This window comes from Eriocheir sinensis, chromosome 35, assembly GCF_024679095.1.
Source record: "Eriocheir sinensis breed Jianghai 21 chromosome 35, ASM2467909v1, whole genome shotgun sequence".
Taxonomy (NCBI): Eukaryota; Metazoa; Arthropoda; class Malacostraca; order Decapoda; family Varunidae; genus Eriocheir; species Eriocheir sinensis.
In genome coordinates this window covers 15,336,564-15,361,228 of record NC_066543.1, presented here as the reverse complement: position 1 = coordinate 15,361,228, position 24,665 = coordinate 15,336,564, and the positions used below count along the sequence as shown (strand labels likewise).

Here is a 24,665-nt window from a genome sequence, read left to right as displayed (position 1 = left end):
TACAGCCCCCTACTTGATTGATGGTCGCTGGGAAGGCCAAGTGTCTGAGAGGCCGACTCCTTGGTCCTGTGGCATGATGGATGAGGAATCTTAGAGGTAACTTATACTCAGGAAAAAGGTTCCCATATATACTAGACTTAGGAAAATGACCGAGCATGCATTAGTAGTATTTTAGTAAGTATTTTAGAGTAGTATTTTAAGCGAGTGTTATAGAAGAACGGTCGTGAAGTCCTAAACGTCGACTCACTTTAACGTAGTATTGTTAGTAATAGACATTGATCAAACTAGATTATTTGGTCTATGGCTATGGTGGATGCGAAACCTCATGGAACTTGTAATCTGAAATAAAGTTCCCCATACATATTGGACTTAAGAAACTATCAAAACGGTCGTAAAGTCAGAAACATTGACTTGATTTACCGTAGCCCTGTTTGTAATGGACATAAATTTACTTCTTTTTTCCACCTGGGAATATCAACGTCTTATTACAGAAAGGTTGAAAGGTGAACTTGTGATCGGTTGACTTCTTGTGTTGGTGGTAATGTAAGGTCCAAAGGGCGATATAATTTTATTTCTAAAGTTCATCCATTCTGTAGACTTAGATTACATAGAAACTCTCAGAATAAGGAGGAAATTAAATGCATTCTATTGTAAGAGTTTTAGAACTTTTAATAACTCAAGATTTTCAGAACCTTAAACAGAAAGCTTTAAATACAGACATAGACGGCTCAGTGACGTTGATGTTGTTGATGTTACTGTTTTTATTGTTGTTGTTCCTGCTGCTGCTGTTGTGTAGTTAATGTTATGTTGTGCTTTTTGCAAATATCAACACTTTAGGAAATAGGTGTTTGTTATCATCGTTGTTTGTGAGAGTGGTGGTGGACGTGGTGATGTAGGTTAAGTTGGTAGAGTTGGTGGTGGTAATGGTGGTGGTGGTGATGATGGTGATGGTGGTGGTAATGGTGGTGGTGGTGATGATGGTGATGGTGGTGGTAATGGTGGTGGTGGTGATGATGGTGATGGTGGTGGTAATGGTGGTGGTGGTGATGATGGTGATGGTGGTGGTAATGGTGGTGGTGGTGATGATGGTGATGGTGGTGGTAATGGTGGTGGTGGTGATGATGGTGATGGTGGTGGTAATGGTGGTGGTGGTGATGATGGTGGTGGTAATGGTGGTGATGATGGTGATGGCTTTGTTGTTAATGTCTCTTGTGGCTGTAAAGAAGGTCGACATTTGGAAGCCCGTTTTAATATTGTTGTTACTGTTGTTAGTGGATGATGGACTAGTGGTTGTGCTGGCAGTTGTCTTGTTACTAATATTGTCATTGCCGTTTGCTGCCCTTTTTGTTATAATGTGGTCTCGCTAAGAAGGTCGACGTTTTGGGGCCAACAATCTTTTTACCATGATTGTGGTGTTGGTGGTGGTGCAGATGGTAGCGTAGTGGTGGTGGTGGTGGTGTAGGTGGTAGCTTTTCTGTGGTTGTTGTTTTTGCCGTTGTTGTTGTTTGCTATCCTTGAATTTTTATGATTGTTAGGGAAGTCAACGTTTTGGGGCCAATAGATCATATGAAGAAAATCCAAGTGATATCATAGGAAAGTTTTTATTCAGTAAAGAAAACATTGAGAATAAAGAAAAACGAACTGCTATACAAAATTTGGAAATAAAAAGGAGAAACCAGAATACAGGAGCAGAACCCACAGTGAAAATATTATAAGTGAAAAAATACCGTTACAAAGGCTAGACTTCGCCCCATCAACTAAACTTTATTGGTTGTAGTGGTTGTGATGGTGGAGGTGGTAGCTTTCCTGTGGTTGTTGTTATCATCGTTCTTTTTTTTCTTTAATATAATGTGTTTATAAAGAAAGTTGACGTTTTGGGGGGCCAGTAAAGTAGGCTAGTATGTAATGCTTTCCTGTGCTCGTGTTATTCTTGGGAGTGTTGTTAATTTTCCTTGATTTGCTGTGGTTGTAAGGGATGTCGACGTTTTACAGCCGGGTTAATTTTTTGCTATGGTTGTGGTGGAAGCGTTGTTCCAGGTTGTAGCTTTCCTGTGGTTGTTGATCTTGTTGTTGTATATCGTCCTTGATTTAACGCGTTTGTAAAAGAGGTCAACGTTTTTTTGGTTGCCAGAGAAGTCGTTTGTTATGGTTAGGGTGGTGGCGGTGCAGGTGGTGGCATTCCTGCGGTCGTTTTTCTTGCCCTTGTTGTCTGTTGTCCTTGTTTTGTTGTGGTGCCGTAAAGGAGGTCAACGTTTCGGGGGTTCGCGTGTCCTGCGGCGACAGGTTGAAGGTGGCACGCGGGCAGGGTCGCTAAAGGCCGACTGGGTGTTAGAATGTCTCAAAGGTCACGGAGGCAGGAAAGGTTACTTGTTAGACATGACCGATGCTCTCTCTCTCTCTCTCTCTCTCTCTCTCTCTCTCTCTCTCTCTCTCCAATACAATCAGTCAACCAGTCAGTCCCTCAGCCAATAAGTTCGGTCAGCCATTCACTCTGTCTCCCATTTAGTCGCCGAACCAGTCAATTGATAGGCTGTTCAGTCACCTAGTTGCCATCACCAATAATAATGATAATGAAAATAATGATGATGATGAAAACAATACTACTTGTTTGGGTTGTCAGGTTAAGTAAAAGTTGAAACCGAAAGGGATAAAAAAGGGAACTGTATTGCTCAGGTTTAGATAAGCAAGCATTATAACCTTTTGCCCTGAGGAGGTAAATAAAAAGAAATAAGTCAGGTCTGGCTCGCTTGCTTGCTTAACACAAACCAGGCACGGGAAGACTCGACTTTTACCAACACGCAACTTTACGAAACCGGTCACAAAGGGAGAATAATTAAAATATACATAAAAAAAATTTGCGCTCGTGACACCAATACATTCTAGCCATTAAACAAATTGAACTGACGCAAGAGTGAGGAATAGGAAATAGGAGCGTGAAAACAATAAACGAGTGAATCCCGCCGACGATAAGTGAATTCATCTTGGGGAGAGAGAGAGAGGGAAAGGGGGGGATCCGAGCGTCTATGAGAAGGATCTAAACCTGTGGAGGAAGGAGTTACGACACTTTTATTTTCATTCTCTCTCTCTCTTTTTCTCTACCGCTACACGTCCTTGGCTGTTGCTTGTTTGTCTGTCTGTCTCTGTCACTCTCCCTTTCTCTGGCGATGACGGTGTTTCCTGAGAGAGAGAGAGAGAGAGAGAGAGAGAGAGAGAGAGAACTCCCTAGAGGTGAAGATGAGTCCCATGGCCTCGAAAATAAGTCACGATCTTGTTGTCCTTCAAAGTGAGGGAAGGGAGGGAGGGAAGGAGGGAGGGAAGAGACGGAGGGAGGGAGACATTGAAGGAAAAGAGGAAGACCGTAAGGAAAAAGTAAGATAGAAGGGAGTGTAACAGGTCAAGGCTCTAAAAGGGAGAAGGAAAGGAAGAGGAGAAGGGAGAGGAGGAAGGGGGAAGGCTGTGAAAGGGGAAGTAAATAAGGGAGAGAAGGAAGAAGAGGAGTACGGTAGGAAAAGGAGAAAAACGGAGAAGAGGAGGAGGAGGAGGGTACGTTTATGTAAAGGGAGGAGAATACGGAAGAGGAAGAGGAGGAGGAGGAGAGGCAATGCTATTAAACTGGAAGAGGAGAATAAGGAAGAGGAGGAGGTGTAAGGGAGGAGGAGAGGTAAGGTACAGGTGGCGAAGGGGGAAGCTATGTAACGGGAGGCGGAAAAGGAGAGAGAGAATGAGGAAGAGGAGCAAGAGGGGATATTACGAAACGGAATAGGAGAATAGGAGGAGGAGTCTTTGTATACCAGGAAACTTTTGAGAGGGAAGACGAATATAAGGGATAGAAAGACAGGATTAGAAGGAACAGGCAAAAAGAGGAAAGGGAAGATGAATATAAGGGATAGAAAGACAGGATTAGAAGGAACAGGCAAAAAGAGGAAAGGGAAGATGAATATAAGGGATAGAAAGACAGGATTAGAAGGAACAGGCAAGCAGAGAAAAGGAAATTCACGACTGCAAGACATGAAGAGCAGATAGATAAAGGTAAAAAAAATAAAAGAGTTCAACGAAAGAAAGATGTCGATTGAAAAATACATAAAAAAGTTTTAAAAAAATAAGTCACATTAGAAAATAACTTGCAATATAAAATCACGACCACTAGATACGAAGAGTTCAGAGATAATGATAAAAAAAAATAGGGTTTAGTGAAAGGAAAAAAAAGACGAATGAAAAATAAATGAAAGAATCTAGAAATGGAAAGAGAAATAATGAAAAAAACAAGTTAAAAAGAAAATAACATAGATGGAAAAAATTGGCGTCATAAATTTGGTATGTAAACTATGTAGGGTCTCTTATTTATTATTATTGAGAGAGAGAGAGAGAGAGAGAGAGAGAGAGAGAGAGAGAGAGAGAGAGAAATTGCCCCCGTTATGTAGTAAAATGTCATGCGCACAATATTTACGTACAATTGGATGAAAAAGGTCACTCGCGGTTGTTAAAAAAAAAAAAATGGCTTTGTGTACGTTGTCGTGAGCTTACATACACGGGCAGGAGGTCATGTGCGTGTATTCTTCGTGTACGTAGTCTGTGTGTGTGTGTTCGACTGGTAAACACACACACACACACACACACACACACACACACACACTCACTCAGTAGCCTCCTAACCATTATAAGTATTACGTCATCAATGATCTCTGACGTCACCGGTTTTCCCATGACGTCATCAACAGAAAACTAAGGTCTTTAATGTATTGGTGAAGACCCGTTAGTGCTCCTTGCCCCACACGCCCTCCCCGTACCCCCCCCTCCCCCCCCCATACGCCTTTTTATCATGGGTATAGTAAGAAGAGGAGGGGGTGTAGAGGAGGAGATGCAGGCTCTTCCCTTCATCTTCCTTCTCCTTCCTCTTCCATGCCATTCCTCTTCTCTTCTCTTTCTGTGTTCCTCTTCCTCTTTCTTTTTTACCTTTCTTCCCTTCCTTTTTTCTTTCTGTTACTTCTCCTCTTCCTTCCTCTTCCTCTTTCTTTCTCTTCCATATCTTTCCCTTCCTCTTTTCTTTCTCTGTTCCTGCTTCTCTTGCGTCTTTCTTTCTTCCTCTTCCATATCCTTCCCTTCCTTTTTTCTTTCTGTTCCTGCTCCTCTTTCTTCCTCTTCCTTCCTCTTCCTCTTTCTTTCTCTTCCATACCCTTCCCTTCCTCTTTTCTTTCTCTGTTCCTCCTCCTCCTTCTTCCTCTTCCATAGCCTTTCCTTCCTCATTTCTTCCCCTCTTCCTTTTTCCTCTCTCCTCTTCTTCCATGCCCTTCCCGTCCTCTTTTCCTCCCCTCCCGTTTCTCCCACGCACCTTGTCACCCATCCCTTCCTCTTCACTCCTTCTTCTTCATTTTCCTCTTCCTCTTTCTCCCATATCAATACCCTTCTCCCTTCCCCTTACCCCCCTTGCATCTCTTTCAAACGCCCGACCATACTTCTCCGCCCCTTCCCATTTCTAATTTCTCTTCTCCCATTCCTCCACCTCCCCCCCCTAAACCCATGAAAGGTCGTCGGCGTGAAGGAGCGAGGTCACGGTGGGTCAAGAAAGGTCAGGAGGCACATGAGTCTTCTGAAAGTGACCAACTCTCACCCGGAACCCCTTTTTTTGTACGTGTCGTGTAGCGTCTAAGAGGAAAATGTAAGAAATCTCGGAGCGGAGGTGAATCCATTGTTCCTTGAAGTTACAGGTCAGGAAAAGAAACTTAGTAATAAAAAAAAGTTATTGTGTTATTTAGAAAAGGATTGGGAGTGATGAAGAGGATGAAGACGAAAAGGAGTAGAACAAGAAGGAAAGAAAGGGAAAAGAGGATCATAGAAGAAATGGAGAATGATGAATAGAAAGGAAACGAAAAAGGAGGAGTTGAAGATGAAAGAAAGAGAGAAAGAAAGAAAGAGAGGAAGGAAAAGAAACATCGAAAAGACATGAGAGAAGAAAATTTTATTGACAAAACTGATACCTTCCTACCAATGCTTGTTTTCGTAGTTTTTGCTCAGACTCAAAATATGAATAAAAGAAGAAGAAGAAGAAGAAAAAACAAGAAGACGAAGAAGAAGAAGAAAAAAAAAAGAAGTAGAAGAAAAACAAGAAGACGAAGAAGAAGAAGAAGAAAAAGAAGAAGAAGAAAAACAAGAAGAAGAAGAAGAAGAAGAAGAAGAAAAAGAAAAAGAAAAAGAAAAAGAAAATGAAGAAAAAGGAAAAGAAAAAGAAAAAGAAGAAGAAGAAGAAGATGACGAAGACGAAGACGAAGAAGAAAAGAAGAAACAGAAAACATTTAAAAAGAAAAATGAACAGACAAAATTTATTTCTCCTCGCCGCTACGTTTATAATACACGTTTTTTTTCCCTCAAGTTAAACAAAAGTATAAACTAAACATAAAGAAAATAAATCATGTAATTTGGCAAAGGAAAAAAACAATTAAAACAAGAGAACTCTGACTACGCAGGTGGGCAGAGAAAACATTGATTAAAAAAAATTCAAGGTGACCACGAGAAAAAGAAAAAGACATACATAAAAACGAGTCATATGTATTTAGGCAAGGTAAAAGTGTGGCCATAAGAGATAAGGCGAAAGAAAAAGATTGTCACCCAGAAAAGGTCGACTGAGAGAGAGAGAGAGAGAGAGAGAGAGAGAGAGAGAGAGAGAGAGAGAGAGAGAGAGAGAGAGAGAGAGAGAGAGAGAGAGAGAGAAAAAAAAAAAAGGAAGAAAAGGAAGAAAAGAAAAATTGTAAAAGGAAGAAAGATAAAGAAAGAGAGAGAGATAGAGAGAGAAGCAGAGACAGAGACAGCAAGATAGGCAGAGAGGAGACAGAGACAGACAGACAGAGAGTAAACAGACTGAAAAAAAACACAAAAAATACAGGAAAATTACACAGAGAGAGAAAAGGTGAGAGACAAAGGCAGACATTCAGATAAGGACAGAGAGAGAAGGAGACAGACAGACAGACAGACAGACAGACAGACTTAGTAGGAAATGAAATTCAGACTACAATATATAAATTGCATTGGAAAAAACGATAATTATGAATACTTTTTTTACAAGCACGTAGCCTCTGATGGTTAACAATTGAAGAAAAAAAAGAGAAATTGATGGGAAATTAAACTTAGACATTACAACTCAGAGATGAAAAAAAGGTACAGCAATTACCATCAGTGGCATGAATAAGCAGATGATAAGAAAAACACATGCGTAAAAAGAGGCTGCCATAGAGAATAAAAGAATAAAAGAAGAAATAAGATAATGACAGACAAGAAAAATCCCAATAAGCAAATACTAACTAGAAAAAACGCTTCATAATTATTTACTCCAAAAATGGAAGAAGGAAACAAACGAACGAACGAAATATAACGAACAAGAACTAATATAAGAAAAGAAATCAAATGGAAAACATGCAACAGAAGAAATTGTATGTGAGAAGCCATGAACTTGAATGACACCCGGCAACCCAAGTACCATTTAACCCAAGACGGAAGAGAGAAACACGAATCAGAACTCACATAAGCAAAAATGAAAAAGAAATTAAATAGAAGTGATGCCAAAGAGGAAAATTATAAGCAGCCATAAACTACAATAACACCCAACAACCCAAGTACCATTTAACCCAAGACGGAAGAGAGAAACACGAACTAGAACAAATATAAGACCAAAAAGAACAGAAATGAAAACGGAAATAATACAAAATAAGAAAATTATACGCACTCATAAACTATAATATCACTCGACTACCCAAGTACCATTTAGCCCAAGACGGAAGCGAGAAACACGAACTAGAACAAATATAAGACCAAAAAGAACAGAAATGAAAACGGAAATAATACAAAATAAGAAAATTATACGCACTCATAAACTACAATATCACTCGATTACCCAACTCTCATTTAGCCCAAGAAGGAAGCGAGGAACACGAAGCAGGCAGGCAAGCAAGAAGAGTGAAGGACAGAAGCAAGGATGTGGCCTAGTTCATCCCGCGCTATTAATATGTGTGGCAGCAGCGTCCTGACCGCCACCATCAGACGTCCGGCGAGGAAGAGGAAGCAACAGAGGGAGTGACCGAGAGGGAGGACGATAAAGAAAATGAGCAGACAAGTAATGATCCTCTCGACCCAGGAAGAACATGAAGTACTGACCCAATTACTGATGTCTCAACCAGAGGAGGAAGAAGAAGAAGAAGAAGAAGAAGAAGAAAAAGAAAAAGAAGAAGAAGAAAAAAAGGAAGAAGACTGTGACTTTGATCTTAGTTATGTAGCTCATTGTAATTTGGTAGTAGTAGTAGTAGTAGTAGTGGTAGTAGTAGTAGTAGTAGTAGTGGTAGTAGTAGTAGTAGTAGTAAAAAGCAAGGCTGGTATAGAAATCGAAGCAAGTTTAGAATTAATAAAATGACGCCGGAGCTATATTACTTATGCATACCAATAAACTGAAAAACAATGTGAATAAGAAACTACAACAATGATATATGTAAACCAGAATAATTGACGCTCATTGTAAGACTGCCTAATACGTAGATTAATGATAACAAATTAGTCATAACGTATAAACCAAAAAGAAAAAAAAACGAACATCACCAAGACATACATGCAGACATACATATATACGTACATATTTACACCAATACTTAAGCACTTATGTATATATGTATGTATTTTATGTATGTATGTATGTATGTATGTATGTATGTATGTATGTATGTAAAGTATTATGTTCGTCGTCCTTTCATAACATTTTCTGCCCTTTGTGTGTGTTGAAAGAGTTGCTGAAATTTACGAAAGGGCCGAGAAAAGCAAAAAGGAATTAGAAGAAAAAAAAGAAAAAGAAAAATCGGGGTTGTCCGCCCAGGTGACCCTTAAATTGGTCTCCTTCCGGGTCACTTTCACTGCTGGTTTTTGTTTGTTTGTTTGTGCGTTTGTTTGCTTACGTGTCTGTCCTCGTCTGTTAGTTTGTTGGTCGACGTTTCTGCTTCATGTGATTTGTCTGTCTCTGTTTTTTTTCCTTTACTGTTTGGTTTGTTTAAAAAGAGTTTACTGCAGTAGTGGTTGTAGTAGTAGTAGTAGTAGTAGTAGTAGTTGTAGTGGTAGTAGTAATAGTAATAGTAGTAGTAGTAGTAGTAGTAGTAGTAGTAGTAGTAGTAATAGTAGTAGTAGTGGTAATAGTAATAGTAGTAGTAGTAGTAGTAGTAGTAGTAGTAGTTGGAGGGGAAGGAGGAGGAGTAATAGAGGAAGTAGTAGTAGTTGTAGTAGTAGTAGCAGTCTTATTGTTGTTTTTGTTCCTTTTGATGTTGTTTTTGCTGCTGTTACTTTTGTTTTGAAGAAAGATGAAGTAAAAATAAAAAAAGATGAAAAGCGTGTGTAAGGAAGGCAAGACTAGAAATAAGTCAAAGAAAACACACCCAAGGAAAAAAATATTACGAAAACGGGAAGAGCGTTATCTGAGATTAAAAGATGTTGAGGAAAGAAAGACTTCAAGACCCGGGGATTGAGAAAGGAACGGGAAAATAAAAACGAGGTAATCATTGGCGGACTCCTTGAAGCGGGGAGCGAGAGAGAGAGAGAGAATGGACGATGGTTATAAAAGCTCCAATAAAATGAGAAATGGAGGAAGGAGAAGAAGGAAAGAAGATATGAAGATGGAAAGAATGAAAAGATGGAAAGAGAGAGAGAAAGAAAGAAAGATAAAATGATACACAAACCAAATAAAATGAGAAATGGAGGAAGGAGAAGTAGAAGAGAGGGGCGGAAATATGAATGAAGTGACGCCCAGGAAAGAAGATGTAAAGATGGAAAGAATGAAAAGATGGAAAGAGAGAGAGAAAGAAAGAAAGATGAAATGATACACAAACCAAATAAAATGAGAAATGGAGGAAGAAGAAGAAGAAAGAGAGGGGCGGAAATATGAATGAAGTGACGCCCAGGAATGAAGATATGAAGATGGAAAGAGAGAGAAAAACCGGTGGAAAGATAAGGTTATTTAAGACCAATAAAAAAAAAAACGAACCAAATGAAATGAAAAACGGAAGAAGAAAGAAAGAAATGAACGTGCAAAGGAATGGAGTGACGCCCAGGATGAAGATGGAAAGATGGGGAAGAATGAAAAGACGTAACGAAAGAGAGAAAGAAAGAAGGATGGAGAAGATGGGGAGAATTAGAAAGAAAGAAGGAGGAAGAAGAAGAAGAAACTGAATAGAAGCAAGAGAGAAGAAAGATGGAAAGAATGAAAATACGTGAAGAAAGAAAAAAAGAAAGAAGGATGGAGAAAATGGGAAGAATGAGAGAGAAAGGAGGAAGAAAAAAAGAAAATGAAGAAAGAGAGAAGAGAGATGGGAAGAATGAAAAGACCTAAATAAAGAGAGAGAAAGTTGAAATGATGGAAAGCATAAAAAAAGCATAAAGAGAGAGAGAGAGAGAGAGAGAGAGAGAGAGAGAGAGAGAGAGAGAGAGAGAGAGAGAGAGAGAGAGAGAGAGAGAGAGAGAGAGAGTGAAAAACCGTAAAGAAAGAGAGAAAGATGGAAAAATTGGAAGAATGGAAAAGGCGTAAAAAAAGAGAGGAAGAAATATGGAAAGATTAAAAGAAAGAATAGAAGTAAAGAGAAAGAGAGAAAACAAAATGAAATGTTTGATTAATGTTATTTTAGACCAAACAGTGAACAAAAAAAAAACATGAACAGGAACTAAGTAAAAAAAAAAAAGAAACAGCACGAGAAATGAAAGCAAGAGGTGAGGAAAGGAAAACAACAACAAACCCAAAATCACCAAATGAAAAAGAAATCTGACCATGAATTAAAAAAAGAGAAAATGAAAAAAGCCTGAAAAAATACACGAGAAATAGAAGAAAAAAAAAGATGAAAGGAAAACAACAACACACCCAAAATCAGCAAATTAAATAAAAAAAATCTGAGCATGAATGAGAAAAAAAAAGAAAAAAAATGAAAATGAAGGACAAGGAAAGGACTCACCACCATCTCCATCACCACCACCTCCATTATCACCACCACCTCCATCATCATTACCCTTACCCGCGATATTATACTCCCTTCTCCCTTACTTCCCCTCGACACCCTTCTCATCCCTCCCAAACACTTCCTTTACATAAAACAATAAAAGAATATCAAGTTCCTAGAGGTCGTGAAAGTGGCATTGGATTCTCTTTGGCTTCCCTGGACCCCTTATTATAGAGGATTGGACCCCGAGACGCACAAACCCCAAGGCGACCGTCATTTGTCATGGAAACTCTGGATTTTCTGAGAATTATGCTTGATGAGGGGACGGCGTGCAGGGGAAGCGGGATTATGCTGAGGGAAGGGCCCCGCGACCTCTGTGTGGCTGATATTGTGTGTGTGTGTGTGTGTGTGTGTGTGAGAAAGACAGAAGAAATAGATAGATAGATAGATAGATAGATAAATAGATAGACATAGATAGATAGATAGATAGAGAGAGAGAGAGAGAGAGAGAGAGAGAGAGAGAGAGCATAATAATATAAGCAAAGCAAAATGGAACGAAAAAACTAGCAAAAAAAGAAAAAAGAAAGGAGAAAAAGAAAATAAAGAAAAATAAAGAAAAGGAGAAAATATATAATGAAGCGGAAAGTAGAGGAAAACAAGACACTCATTTCCTGCCAGTGACTTTGACCCCTCGTGTGTGTGTGTGTGTGTGTGTGTGTGTGTGTGTGTGTGTGTGTGTGTGTGTGTGTGTGTGTGTGTGTGTGTGTGTGTTTCTTAAAGGACACCTGACCAGGTTTTGGATCGCCTAGTAACCTGGATCTCTAGGCAACCATTTTTCTCTCTCTCTCTCTCTCTCTCTCTCTCTCTCTCTCTCTATTCCCCTTCCCTCTTCTCTTCCCTCATCTCCCCTCTCCTTCCCTTCCCCTTCCCTCCTCCACGCTCTCCTCTCCCCCCTCCCTCCCTCCCTAATAACCTCCCCTCCAAGTTGTCACCCATTTACTCCCCTACTCTGATTGCCGCACTCTCCCCTTCCCTTCTCCCTCCCTTAGGTTACATTACCCCTTCCCCTCCTTCCTTTCCTCCTTTCCTCCCCTCCGGTTCCTCTGTTTACCTTCCCCTCACTCCGTTGTTTACTTTCATTTTTCTTTCCTTCCCTTTCTCACCCCTTGATCCCCTTTTTACCTCGCCCTCAAACTGTTATCTTCCTTTTTCCTTAATGTCTGTTTGTTTTCCATTTGTGTTTCTTTTAGTTTTTTTGGTGTGTATTTTTGGTTTGTGTGTGTGTGGATGGAAGGGTGTCTCTGTGTGTGTGTGTGTGTGTGTGTGTGTGTGTGTGTGTGTGTGTGTGTGTGTGTGTGTGTGTGTGTGTGTGTGTGTGTGTCTCAAAAGGCCAAAGCAATTTAGGTCATCTCGTTCTCTGTGTGGTCTCTTGTGTATAATTGTTTCTCTCTCTCTCTCTCTCTCTCTCTCTCTCTCTCTCTCTCTCTCTCTCTCTCTCTCTCTCTCTCTCTCTCTCTCTCTCTCTCTCTCTCTCTCTCTCTCTCTCTCTCATCATCGTCATCAGCATTTTCCTGCCTCCTGGTCACCTCCTTATGGTTACCTGAGCCCTCCCTAACCTGTCCCCCCTCGCCCCCCTCCCCCCTTAACCTGGTCTCTCGCCCCTCTCCCCCCCCCTTCATCCCCTCAGGTGAGTCCAGGTAACTTTCTCCGCTCGGCTAAGTTTTGGAGACTTAGTGAGAGTGGACGAAAACTCGGCCCTTCCCCTTCCATACCTTCCCTTCGCTTCTCTTCCCTTCGCTTCTCTTCCCTTCGCTTCTCTTCCCTTCGCTTCTCTTCCCTTCGCTTCTCTTCCCTTCCCTTACTTTCGCTTTCCTTTCCTTTCCCATACCTTTCTTCTCTTCTCCTTGTCTTTCTTTTTCCTCTCCTTCCTTTCCCTTCTCTTTGCTTCCATTTTTTTCCCTTCCTTTCCCTTTTCTTCCTTTACTTCTCTTAACTTCCTTTTCCTTCGCTTTTTTCATTTACCTTCCCTTCCTTTATCTTTCCTTCCCTTCATTTATCTTCCCTTACCTTTCTTTATCTTTCCTTCCCTTTTCTTCCTTTATCTTTCCTTCCCTTCATTTCGTTTCCTTTCCTTTGCTTCTCTTCCTCTTCTTTCTCTTCCATTCCTTCTTTTCCCTTCCTTTCCCTTCGCATCCTTTCCCTTCACTTCCCTTACTATTCTCTTCCTCCACCCTTTTGCCTCTTCACCCCCCCCCCTCCCTTCACCCCCAACGCCTCTCCAACCCACCACCCCACCTTTACCTGTTCTCTCTTCCCCCCTCCCCCTCTCTCCCCTTTCCCTTCCTTGTACCACCTTCCCTTCCTTCACTTGAGTCACTTTCGTTTTCGTAGTGTTCGTACCAGTCACTTCCCTGCCCCTTCCCTTCACTCACCTTCACTCTCGTTCGCCACTCCCTTCTTCTTACATTCTCATCCCTTTCCTTTACTTTCCTTCCTTTTTTTTCTTCTCTTCCTTTCTCTTTCTTTCCTTATCTTTAATTTCCCTTCTCTTCTCTTCCTTTTCTTCGCCTCCCTTCCCTTCCATTCCCTTTCCTCTCTTTTCCTTCATTTCACATATTTTCCTTTCCATTCCTTTCCCTTCTTTTCTTTTCCTTTCCTTCCCATTCCCTTTCGTTCCACATCCTCTCCTTTCCCAACCTTTCATTTCTCTTCTCTTCCTTTCTCTTCGTTTCACTCCCTTCCCTTCCCTTCCCTTCCCTTCATTTGCCATCTTTTCCTCTCCCTTCCTTTCCCGTCGCTTCCCTTTTTTTCTCTTCCCTTCTTTCTCTTTAACTTTCTCTCTTCCTCTCTCTATTTACCTCTTCTCCTCGCGGCTTCCTTTCTCTCTTTCCCATTAATCTCTTTCTCTCCATCCCATCCCATCTTCTGTTGCTGTTGTTTTTGTTGTTTTTACCTTTCTCTTCCTTTCGTATCCACTACCTCATTCCTCAGCCGTACCCCTCCTCCTCCTCCTCCTCCTCCTCCTCCTCCTCCTCCTCCTCCTCCTCCTCCTCCTGCCCTTCCACTTTCACTGTTCAGGTTTTCGTTCTAGGAATGTAGCAAGCTTTTGAGAGAGAGAGAGAGAGAGAGAGAGAGAGAGAGAGAGAGAGAGAGAGAGAGAGAGAGAGAGAGAGAGAGAGATTTAAACTTGCCCTGTCCTCGATGCATAATATTTTAATGCTATTTTTTTCTGCTGCTAGTACATAAAAGGAGACCTAGATATTAAATAGTAACTGACAGAAGGAAAGCAAGAACGAGAACAAGGACGAAAGAAGGAGAAAAAAAGGAGAGAATGAAAGAAAAAAAAGAGAAAGAAAAAGAGAAAAAGTATGAAAGAAAAAATTAAAGAAAGAAAGAAAGAGAAAGGAAAAGAAAAAGAAAAAAAGAAAGAAAGGAAGGAAGAAAGAATGAGAAAGAGAAAAAAGAGAAAGAAATAATGAAAAAGGGCGATAAAGAGGAAAAGACGAGGAAAAGTACGGCAGAAGAGAGAGAGAGAGAGAGAGAGAGAGAGAGAGAGAGAGAGAGAGAGAGAGAGAGAGAGAGAGGAGTGACAAACAAGAATGAAAAGAATGAAGAATGAAGAATAAAAAAGAATGAGAAAAACGAATAGAATGAGAACAAGGAAGAGGGAAAGAGGGGGATTAGCGATAAAGATGAGGAGGAGAAATACGACAAAAGAGAATGAGAGGGATGACAAACAAGAATGAGAAAGAATGAGAAGAACGAAGAGGAGAAAGGGAAAAATTATATAATTGTCTCAAATTTTCTCAGGTAGCACTTGTTTGTTCTTGTGGCAGTAGTAGCAATAGTAAAATCAATGTAGTAGTAGTAGTAGTAGAATATAACAAACACGTAATTATCCTGAATATCTTTGTATAATCTGTCTTGAACTAGTGGAGCACAATAACCTGTTCCTAATTACTTCGTGCCTCACCTGTCCGCTGCAAACACTCCCGCAGGTGAAAAGGCGCAACAGAGGCAGGTGAGAAAGTGTAATGAGAGGTATTGAAGTGTGAGGTTCGAGAGGAAATTATCTCACGGAAAAGGTCCATTACGTTCATGTTTGTTCAGTACCCTTCACTGTTACTAATACCCTTCACCGGTACCCTTCACCATCAGTGCCCATCACCACCTCAATGACCATCACCACACACACACACACACACACACACACACACACACACACTCTCTCTCTCTCTCTCTCTCTCTCTCTCTCTCTCTCTCTCTCTCTCTCTCTCTCTCTCTCTCTCTCTCTCTCTCTCTCTCTCTCTCTCTCTCTCTCTCTCTCTCTCTCTCTCTCTCTCTCTCTCTCTCTCTCTCTCTCTCTCTGTCTCTCTCTCTCTCTCTCTCTCTCTCTCTCTCTCTCTCTCTCTCTCTCTCTCTCTCTCTCTCTCTCTCTCTCTCTCTCTCTCTCAATTCCATCAAAGCCACACACTTTTTTATTTAATCTACTCATTGTCTTCTCTTTTATTTTTATTTTTTCAGCGTTTCAAATTATTTCATCACGGTATTTTTTTTTTCTCTCCCGCACCTTCGTTTCTTCACGCCCGCGCCAATGCCTTCGTGACAACCGTGACTTCGTGCTTCTCTGCTCACCTTGACTGGTTCGATAAATAGAGTGATCGGTAGTTAAGTATAAAGGACGCCCGAATGCCAATCAACGAACCGAGCGACCGAGACTGTTGATAAAGAGAGGGAGAAAAGAAAATGGTTAATGACGTCACTTCCTATCGTCACTACCACCACCACCACTATCACCACCAGTACCCATAACCACCACCAGTTCCTTTTCCTTTCCTTCATTTATTTTCTTCCCCTTTCCTTCCCTTCTTATCCCTTCCTTTTCCTTTCCCCTCCTTTCTTTTATCTGCCCTGAAAACACAACTACAACCACCACCAGTACCATCTCCCACCACCAACAACCACAACCTTACCAGTACCCTTCAATATCACCAGTTTCTACCACCACGGCCACCACCACCACCAACAACAACACGTCCATTACCAACACCTACCATCACTGTCACCACCAATAACACCACTATCGTCTACCACCACCACCAGTACCCACCACCACCACCATCACCAAAAGTACCCACGGCCATTACCTTCCCCCATCCCCTCCCCCCCTCCACCGCCGCCGCTACCAACACCGAATCTTTCCCCGGCTAAGTTACGGTGATGAAAGTGACTATCGCGCCGCTGAATCCTTCCAGCCCAGTGCTCTTGCTCGTCCCTGTAGAGCTGAGACCACGCCCGCACCCGAGAGAGAGGGGGTGGTAGGGAGAGAGAGAGAGAGAGAGAGAGAGAGAGAGAGAGAGAGAGAGAGAGAGAGAGAGAGAGAGAGAAGTAATTTTAGTTATCTCTCTCATTCAGTTCTGTTTCTCTCGGCCTTATCTCCCTCATCTTCTTTTTTATCTCCTTTCCTTTGATATTCTTCTATGCTTCTCTCCCTTACTCCTCCTCCTCCTCCTCCTCCTCCTCCTCCCCCTCCTCCTCCTACTCCTCCTCCTCCTCCTCTCTTTTTCCCTTCATCTTTCCTCTCCCTTTGAAGCGTTGTAACTTTCTTCATATAGGCGGGTAACTTTTTCCTCTTCGTTTCCTCTCCCTCGATCTTCTTGATTTTCCTTCGTCTTTCCTCTTCCTCACTCTTGTCTTTTTTTTCTTGTTTTCTTTTATATCGATCATTTTCTTTAGGTTCTTCCCTCTCCCCTCTGTTTTTGTTTTTTCTGTTTTCTTTTTTTGATTAACTATTTTTTTTTTTACTTGCCTTTTCATCACCGTCATCGTCACTTTCCCTTTCATCTTCTTCTTCATCTTCTTCACTTTGTCTTCTTTCTGCTTTCTTTATCGTTTTCATCATCTTCGTCTTCGTCTTCTTTTTCCTCTTATTATTATTATTATCATTATTATCATTATTATTATCACCAACATTACCCTCGTCTTCTTCCCCTTCAGGAGCTCCGCGCGGCGTTCGACGATGAGGGCAGGAAGGTGAAGGCGGGCCGGCTGCTGCTGACGATGGCTGTTCCCGCCGGCCAGAACTACATCGACAAGGGCTACGACGTCCCCTCCCTCACCAGGTACGCGCGAGATTAAGCAACAAAAACACCTGTAATCATAGAGAGAGAGAGAGAGAGAGAGAGAGAGAGAGAGAGAGAGAGAGAGAGAGAGAAAATAACCTAACGTAACACAGAATGCCACAGAGGAGGTTCATCTCGCTTCTCTCCTCCGCCAGGGACCTCGACTTCTTCAATATCCTGAACTACGATTACCACAGCGCCTACGAGCCCAGCGTCAACCACCACGCCGCCATCATGCCCCCGCCAGGCACCTCTGAGTACGCCTGGAACGCCCAGCTCAACGTGGTAGGTGCCGCGTCCAACTAGCACTGGCTGACTGGCTGGCTAACTAACTTCTTGACTGCCTAACTGACTGGCTAATTAACTGACTGACTGACTGGTTAACTGACTGAATGACTGGCTGAATGACTGAATGACTGAGTGAATGACTGGCTTAGTGATTGATTTACTTGCTAATTGACTGGCTAACTGACTGACCGGCTAAAAGACTGACTGACTGTCTAAAAACTGGCTGACTTACTAGAACTTACTGACAAATTTACTGAATGAACAACTGGCAGACTAATAGACTGGCTGGGCTTTTTATCAGCCTTCTGTATTCTCACAGTGAATTCTTGGTTATCATATGCTAGTGATTTCTTTACTCATGAATTGGATGATTCTTTAATTGTGTCATTAGTGTTATCTTAGCATGTGTTCGTGTGTATGGGGACGTGTGTGCGTTTTGGTGTCTTATGTGTATGTTCCTGTCAGTGTGTGCGTGTGTACGAGTGCTGGTGTCCTACGTGTATGTCCCTGTCATTGTGTGCGTGTGTACGAGTGCTGGTGTCCTACGTGTATGTTCCTGTCATTGTGTGTGTGTGTCTGAGTGTTCTTCCCGCGCCGCAGGACTGGACGGTCAAGTACTACATCGAGCTGGGCGCCGACGCGGACAAGCTGGTGATTGGCATCCCCACCTACGGCCGTTCCTACACGCTGCTGGACGGGAACTTCACCGACTTCGGCGCCTCAGCAAACGGCCCGGGTGAGGAGGGCACCTACACCAAAGAGAAGGGCTTCATGGCTTTCTACGAGGTGAGGAGTCAGACATCTTGATCATTATTTTTCTGTATAGAAGTTGCTAACGATCGATGTTGAAATAGTATGCAAAATAAGGAAGGTTGGGCACTAATGTAAGTATAGACAGAGACAACATGGGATTAGTTGGGTCAAAAATGTATGCAGTGTTAAGATGATGCTTTGTTGCATGGAAGGAAAACCTAAATGCAAAAGAGTGACATGATACACATGGGAACAAGGAACTCCTGTGTTCTTAGGGCACTAAGTAAATATACTTTTGTATCTACGTTTGTTTTGCAGGAAAGAAACTATTCTAAGCTTTTTCTATACTTTTAACTGGAACTGACAAAAATATCATTAATTTTAGGGTGTTCTGTTTGCCTCTATCGTGTTTGCTCCCCGTGCAGGTATGTGAAAACATTGCGTCCCACGGCTGGTCGGTGCGCAAGCCGTTCCCGCGACGCATCGGGCCCTACGCCTTCAAAGGAGACCAGTGGGTCGGCTACGACGACGAGAAGATCGTGGCCAGGAAGGTGAGGCAATTACACCAGCAGACTATCGACAAGAAATGTGTCACGTATTGAACAGAAAGAAAAAGAGAAACTATTTAAATCTTAAAAACTTTTCGAGTACATTATCCCCCCCCACACACACACACACAGGCGGAGTACGTGCGCGAAAACGGCTTGGGCGGCATCATGTACTGGAGTCTGGACAACGACGACTTCCGTGGCATCTGCAACGGCGAGCAGTACCCGCTGGTGGAGGCCGGCAAAAAGGCTCTCTTCGGCACTGAGGGCGGCGTGGATGAGACTCTCAACGAGGCCAGGAACCTGCAGAAGTCCCCCGTGCCGGCACAGGAGTAAGTCTCAGCTTCAGTTGGATACCACAAGTCTTTAATTCTCCATCAATCTTGTGTAGTGACTTCCAGGTGCCCCATCGCCCTTTTTTTCACTTAATTCACAGCAGTGCCGAGTGTGTTCTTGGCGTTGGGTGTGGATCGCCTCCCTCAATTTCATAAGGGTTGACATTTTCGTGGTACAATTTATTCCCGTGTGATTGCTTTGGGAGGTGAGGGGCAGATGGACGTCCGTGATAAAGGGTGAGTACTGTGCTCTCCTGCAGCTGTCATTTTGCGTGAATGATTAACGGAGTGAATGAGCGTATGAGTCATCCGTTGTCAAGGAGTCAGTCATTCTGTCAGTCAGTACAGTAAGTAAACCATTGCTCCTAGAAGCTCAGTGTGCCCGGGTGCAGTGCCCAGCCACCCACACACCCACTGAGTGAACCCTTGAGTACACCCCATATACCCCACACACACATACGCTCACACATACACACTCTCTCTCTCTCACACACACACCTCCTTCCACCCATGTACACCTACAGTAACGCACAGAGACACCTCCCTTGTACACACACATGCTACACACTTACAGAATAGCCGAACCTCCCACGAAAGAGACCGACACGAGGCGAAGACGGCCCACCAGACCCAACACTCGCACCCGCACCCGCTTCCAGCAAAGAGAGGACCCAACCACCACCACCACAACCACGCCCGCCCCAAGGACCCGTACCCGCACCCGCACCCGCTTCCAAGACACCCAGTTCCCCGACCCACCCAGGACCACCGGGGAAAGGTATAAATGCGAGAGACAGGAGGAGAGAGCAAGCAACAGCATCCATTTGTACCGACGCAACCTCCCCACCCTCCTGCTCGCCTCGGTGGATTTAAACGTCACCATAACCCGTATCTAGGAGCGAATGCCACGCTTTTTTATGCTTTTAAGGATTCCAATTCCCTGCACGCGCTTCTTTTGTTGATTTGATGTGTTTCGTGTGGTTACCGAGGTCATTTTCAGGTTATAGATTGATTACACGAGAATGTTTTACCCGGTGTATATATGCAAGAAGAATGACGGAAGAAATAATAGGGGTGAGATGGGAATGCGTGTGGTTATTAACAATTAACAATGTGATAATAATTAAAATGTGTTTGTTATTTTTATTTTACTGTGTTGTCAAGGATCATTACTTTCTCTTATTTATTGTCTCCCTCAGGCTTTCTAGATTTCATTCATTTGTATGTTGATTTTTTTTGTTTTTTTTTTTTTTGTTTCCGGGTTTTTTTTCATGTCTTGTTATCGTTTCACCGTTATATAAATCTCTCTGTTTGTTTGTTTATTTCTCTCTTTCTACAGTTTTCCATTTATCTCCAGTAATATAATCTGTCCATCATCCTCATCTCATATAATTGTTGTTGTCCTAATCATCATCGTCTTTCTTCTTCACTTCATTGTTTTCTCATTCTCATTTTCTCTCCTCTAACATTACCACCACCAACAACAACACCAACAACAACAACAACACCAACAACACCACCACTACCAACACCACCACCACCACCACCACCACCAACACCACCACCACCAACAACAACAACAACTACAACAACAACACCACCACCACCAACAACAACAACAACAGTGAACAGTAAAGTAAAAAGTAAAGAAAACCAAGAATCTCAAAACATCTACTTTTTTTATTACAACTGCTTTCCAATATCACATTCTTGGAACTTTCTCTCTGCTCGTCTCTCTGCTCGTCTCTCTCTCTCTCTCTCTCTCTCTCTCTCTCTCTCTCTCTCTCTCTCTCTCTCTCTCTCTCTCTCTCTCTCTCTCTCTGCATGACTGACTGATATAAAACCACACGAAAAGACAATCATCGTGAAGGGTCTCAGTAACTCCCAAAGGTTCTCACGAGGCTTCGGCGGATCATCGTAACTGCACAATAACGTCGTGCATGATTCGCAACACTAATGAGGTCATCCGTCGTACCTAAACCTTGCATGCCATCACCACACTCCCTTCACCAACTACCCCTTGGCGTTGTGTTGCGTTGTGCTGTGCTGTGTAGGTTTGTGATAAGCTGAGAGATAAGATTTGAGATGGCAGTGGTGATGTGTTGGGTGATATAGTTTAGTTTATGCTTCAGAATGCCAATGTGATATAGGGATGGCAGTAGTGATGTGTTATGTGATATGGTTTAGATTCTTTATGCTTCAGAATGGTAATGTGATGTAGAGATGGCCGTAGTAAAAGTTATGTGATAGTTGAGTTTGTGTATGCTTCAGAATGGTAATGTGATCTAGAGATGGCAGCAGTGACAAGCTGTGTGATATTTGTGCTTTATTTATGCTGCAGAAATATAATGCCATGTAAGGGTTGAATAGGGATAGCGCAGAATCCGTAATATATGGTACGAGATGGTATTGTAGTGAGGTTGCTATAGTAGTGTGCATGTATGGTGTAACGGGTGGGTTGGGCAGTTGTAATGCGGGATGTGGCAGCAACAACGATATAATGTACTGGTCAGTGGTGGGCACGGTTCCGCTAATTAGCGAAGCTAACTTTTTCGTTAGCTGGTTAGCGTTTTCGCTAACCTTGGAAACAGTTAGCGGACCAATTAGCTTCCGCTAAACGTAGTTCCTCTTCTACTAACTTTAAGTCCACTAAGAAATTCATACAGGTTTGTTGTTGTCCGTTGTGGGCAGACACAGCACCAGTTGAGCCACATGTCGCAATAATTCCAGGGCTTCCACTTTAGGGCAAATTACGCCTTAAAGTAGGGTAATCGGAAAGCTCTATGTCTACGCTACAACATATTGAAATTTCAGGTCACTAGGTCTGTTTTTAAGAGTTTTAGAGCGAAAATACTAAACCGAAGCTAAATCCATATGAAAATAAGTTAGCGGTTAGCGTTAGCTTCCACTAATTTCTTTATCATTTTAGTCGTTTAGCGTAAGCGAAGCTTACTTTTTAGTTAGTGGATTACCAGTTAGTAAAGCTAGCTTTTCGGTTACCGGTGCCCACCACTGGTGATGGTAGTGTGTCATATGTGGGGATTATGATCACTATAGTGTTTGATGTAGTGGTGATGATGTCTGGGACAGTACGTATTGATAATGTTTGTACTTGAGCGTAACGTGTGTGTGTGTGTGTGTGTGTGTGTGTGTGTGTGTGTGTGCTTGGGTGACGCAGTGGGGAGCGAGAATGTGTGAGGCTCATTCAAAGTCACGTGCTCTGCTTGGCGGGGAGTGCAGAGTGACGTGTGGGCCGCGGCGTGACAATTATAATATGAGCTCCGTCCTCCAGTACCATCGCGATTGTTCCAGGCGTCAACACTTCACTTTTCACCATGTCCATTGTAGCTTTAAGGAAAACGTAGTAGTAGTAGTAGTAGTAGCAGTAGTAGTAGTAAATAATAATAATAACAATAAAAATAATAATAACCTGTGAATGTACGCATGTATTACTTACAGATGGATGATTTTAAGACTTACAAACGTGATATTTACTGTATATTCTAAACATGCTCGTGAATGACAAAACTATATATTTTTAACATACATTATATTTATTTATTGATGTCGTTCTATATTTATTTTGCAAGAGCATTACCAGCAGGATTACTGTTTGTGTATGTAATGTTTATTCATATTTTACTTGTTTTCGTTTCCCTCTCACTTTTGTTTTATTTCTTTTATTATTTTTTTTCCTTGAGATTCATATTAGGTAGGTCAAGATGTCTTTCGGTTTCATGGAATTCCACAGTTATTTTTTTCACCTATTAGTTTGCCTTCCACTGGTGTTCTTTAGGGTTGCCTCAATATACTTTCTTTGTCACATTAAACCTCACTTTCCTTTGCTCTGTATTGCCTGTGTGTGTTTCCTGTTGTTTTCTTGATGTTTTCCTCGCCTCCTCATGCCCAGCTAACGCCCCCTTCCCTCCCCTCTCTCCCGTCCTCTCTCCCGCCTACTGCTACATCAGGATCCGCCGCCCCGCCAGCCTGTCCTCCCGCCTCAAGAACAGACGCCGACCCTCCGCCGACACCACCACCACCACGACCACCACCACCCCCAGGTACACGACCACGCTCAGGTAGAAACATACATACTTACATACATAAAATTGACAGCCACTCACTCACTCACTCACTCACTCGCTCACTCACCTCCCTCTCCCTCCCTCTCAGGCCCACCACCACACCCCGCACGCCCACGCAGGCAGACCCAAGCACCAGGCGGCGACCAGGTGCCCGGCGACGACCAGCTGGCGGACGACGAACCACCTCGACCACTACCATTGACCCCTTCAACACCCCTGCGCCTCCCACCACCCCCAAAGCCGTCAGCGGTGAGTGGACAGATAGATAGATAGATAGATAGACATAGGGGCAGATAAGTAAATACCGTAGATAGATAGATAGATAGATAAATAGATAGATAGATGAGAATTGATTAAATGACTGATTATAATTGAGTCCTTTGAGATGGATAGATGGTCACTGATTTATTAGATTTATTCTTTCTTTTACTCTTTATTTCTTCAATGAGTAAGACTGCTATGTGAGATTTTGCAGTAGAAGTAGTATTAATAGTAGTAGTAGTAGTAATAGTAGTAGTAGTAGTAGTAGTAGTAGTAGTAGTAGTAGTAGTAGTAGTAATCGTAATAGCAGTAGTAGTAGTAGTAGTAGTAGTAGCACTTTTATCATTGTTGTCGTCGTCGTGGTCGTCGTCACTCACCCTCCTCGTCTCACACTCGCCAGGCTTCGCCTGTCGCCGCGAGGGCTTCTTCCCAAACCCCGACGACTGCCACAAGTACTACTGGTGCCTCAACTCCGGGGCCTCGGGGCTCGGCGTTGTGGCCCACGCCTTCACCTGCCCCTCAGGTAACCCTCGCTCCCTACATCCTGATATTTAAGGCTTGATCATGTCTTTTTTGAAAAACTTTTTTTACACACATTCACCCGCCATACATCTGTTCCTGATACACCTTTCAATCACCCGAATATTCCTCACGCCCCGATCCGTCCCTCTAATTCTTGCTCCTCATATCTCTTCCTCACGCCCCCATCCGTCCCTCTAATTCTTGCTCCTCATATCTCTTCCTCACGCCCCCATCCGTCCCTCTAATTCTTGCTCCTCATATCTCTTCCTCACGCCCCGATCCCTCCCTCTAATTCTTGCTCCTCATATCTCTTCCTCACGCCCCCATCCCTCCCTCTAATTCTTGCTCCTCATATCTCTTCCTCACGCCCCCATCCCTCCCTCTAATTCTTGCTCCTCATATCTCTTCCTCACGCCCCGATCCCTCCCTCTAATTCTTGCTCCTCATATCTCTTCCTCACGCCCCCATCCGTCCCTCTAATTCTTGCTCCTCATATCTCTTCCTCACGCCCCCATCCGTCCCTCTAATTCTTGCTCCTCATATCTCTTCCTCACGCCCCCATCCCTCCCTCTAATTCTTGCTCCTCATATCTCTTCCTCACGCCCCCATCCCTCCCTCTAATTCTTGCTCCTCATATCTCTTCCTCACGCCCCCATCCCTCCCTCTAATTCTTGCTCTTCATATCTCTTCCTCACGCCCCGATCCGTCCCTCTAATTCTTGATCCTCATATCTCTTCCTCACGCCCCCATCCCTCCCTCTAATTCTTGCTCCCCACAAAGGCCTGACTGGGGAGAAATCTCAAGC

General features: G+C 42.8%; 1 protein-coding gene across 5 annotated transcripts in view; it reads left to right on the top strand.

Annotated features, from left to right (window-relative positions):
* Positions 1-24,665, top strand: part of LOC127007474 (proteoglycan 4-like) — a 65,488-nt gene that overhangs the window by 29,018 nt on the left and 11,805 nt on the right. For 4 of the 5 annotated variants that reach the window (XM_050878542.1, XM_050878547.1, XM_050878543.1 and 1 more), the window contains 9 exons: positions 16,944-17,068; positions 17,224-17,353; positions 17,957-18,142; positions 18,535-18,660; positions 18,790-18,989; positions 19,567-19,770; positions 22,961-23,053; positions 23,166-23,326; positions 23,739-23,861. In XM_050878542.1, coding sequence (XP_050734499.1) covers positions 16,944-17,068; positions 17,224-17,353; positions 17,957-18,142; positions 18,535-18,660; positions 18,790-18,989; positions 19,567-19,770; positions 22,961-23,053; positions 23,166-23,326; positions 23,739-23,861 — 1,348 coding nt within the window. The remainder of the gene's footprint in view (positions 1-16,943; positions 17,069-17,223; positions 17,354-17,956; positions 18,143-18,534; positions 18,661-18,789; positions 18,990-19,566; positions 19,771-22,960; positions 23,054-23,165; positions 23,327-23,738; positions 23,862-24,665) is intronic. The other variant, XM_050878544.1, reaches the window with a different exon arrangement.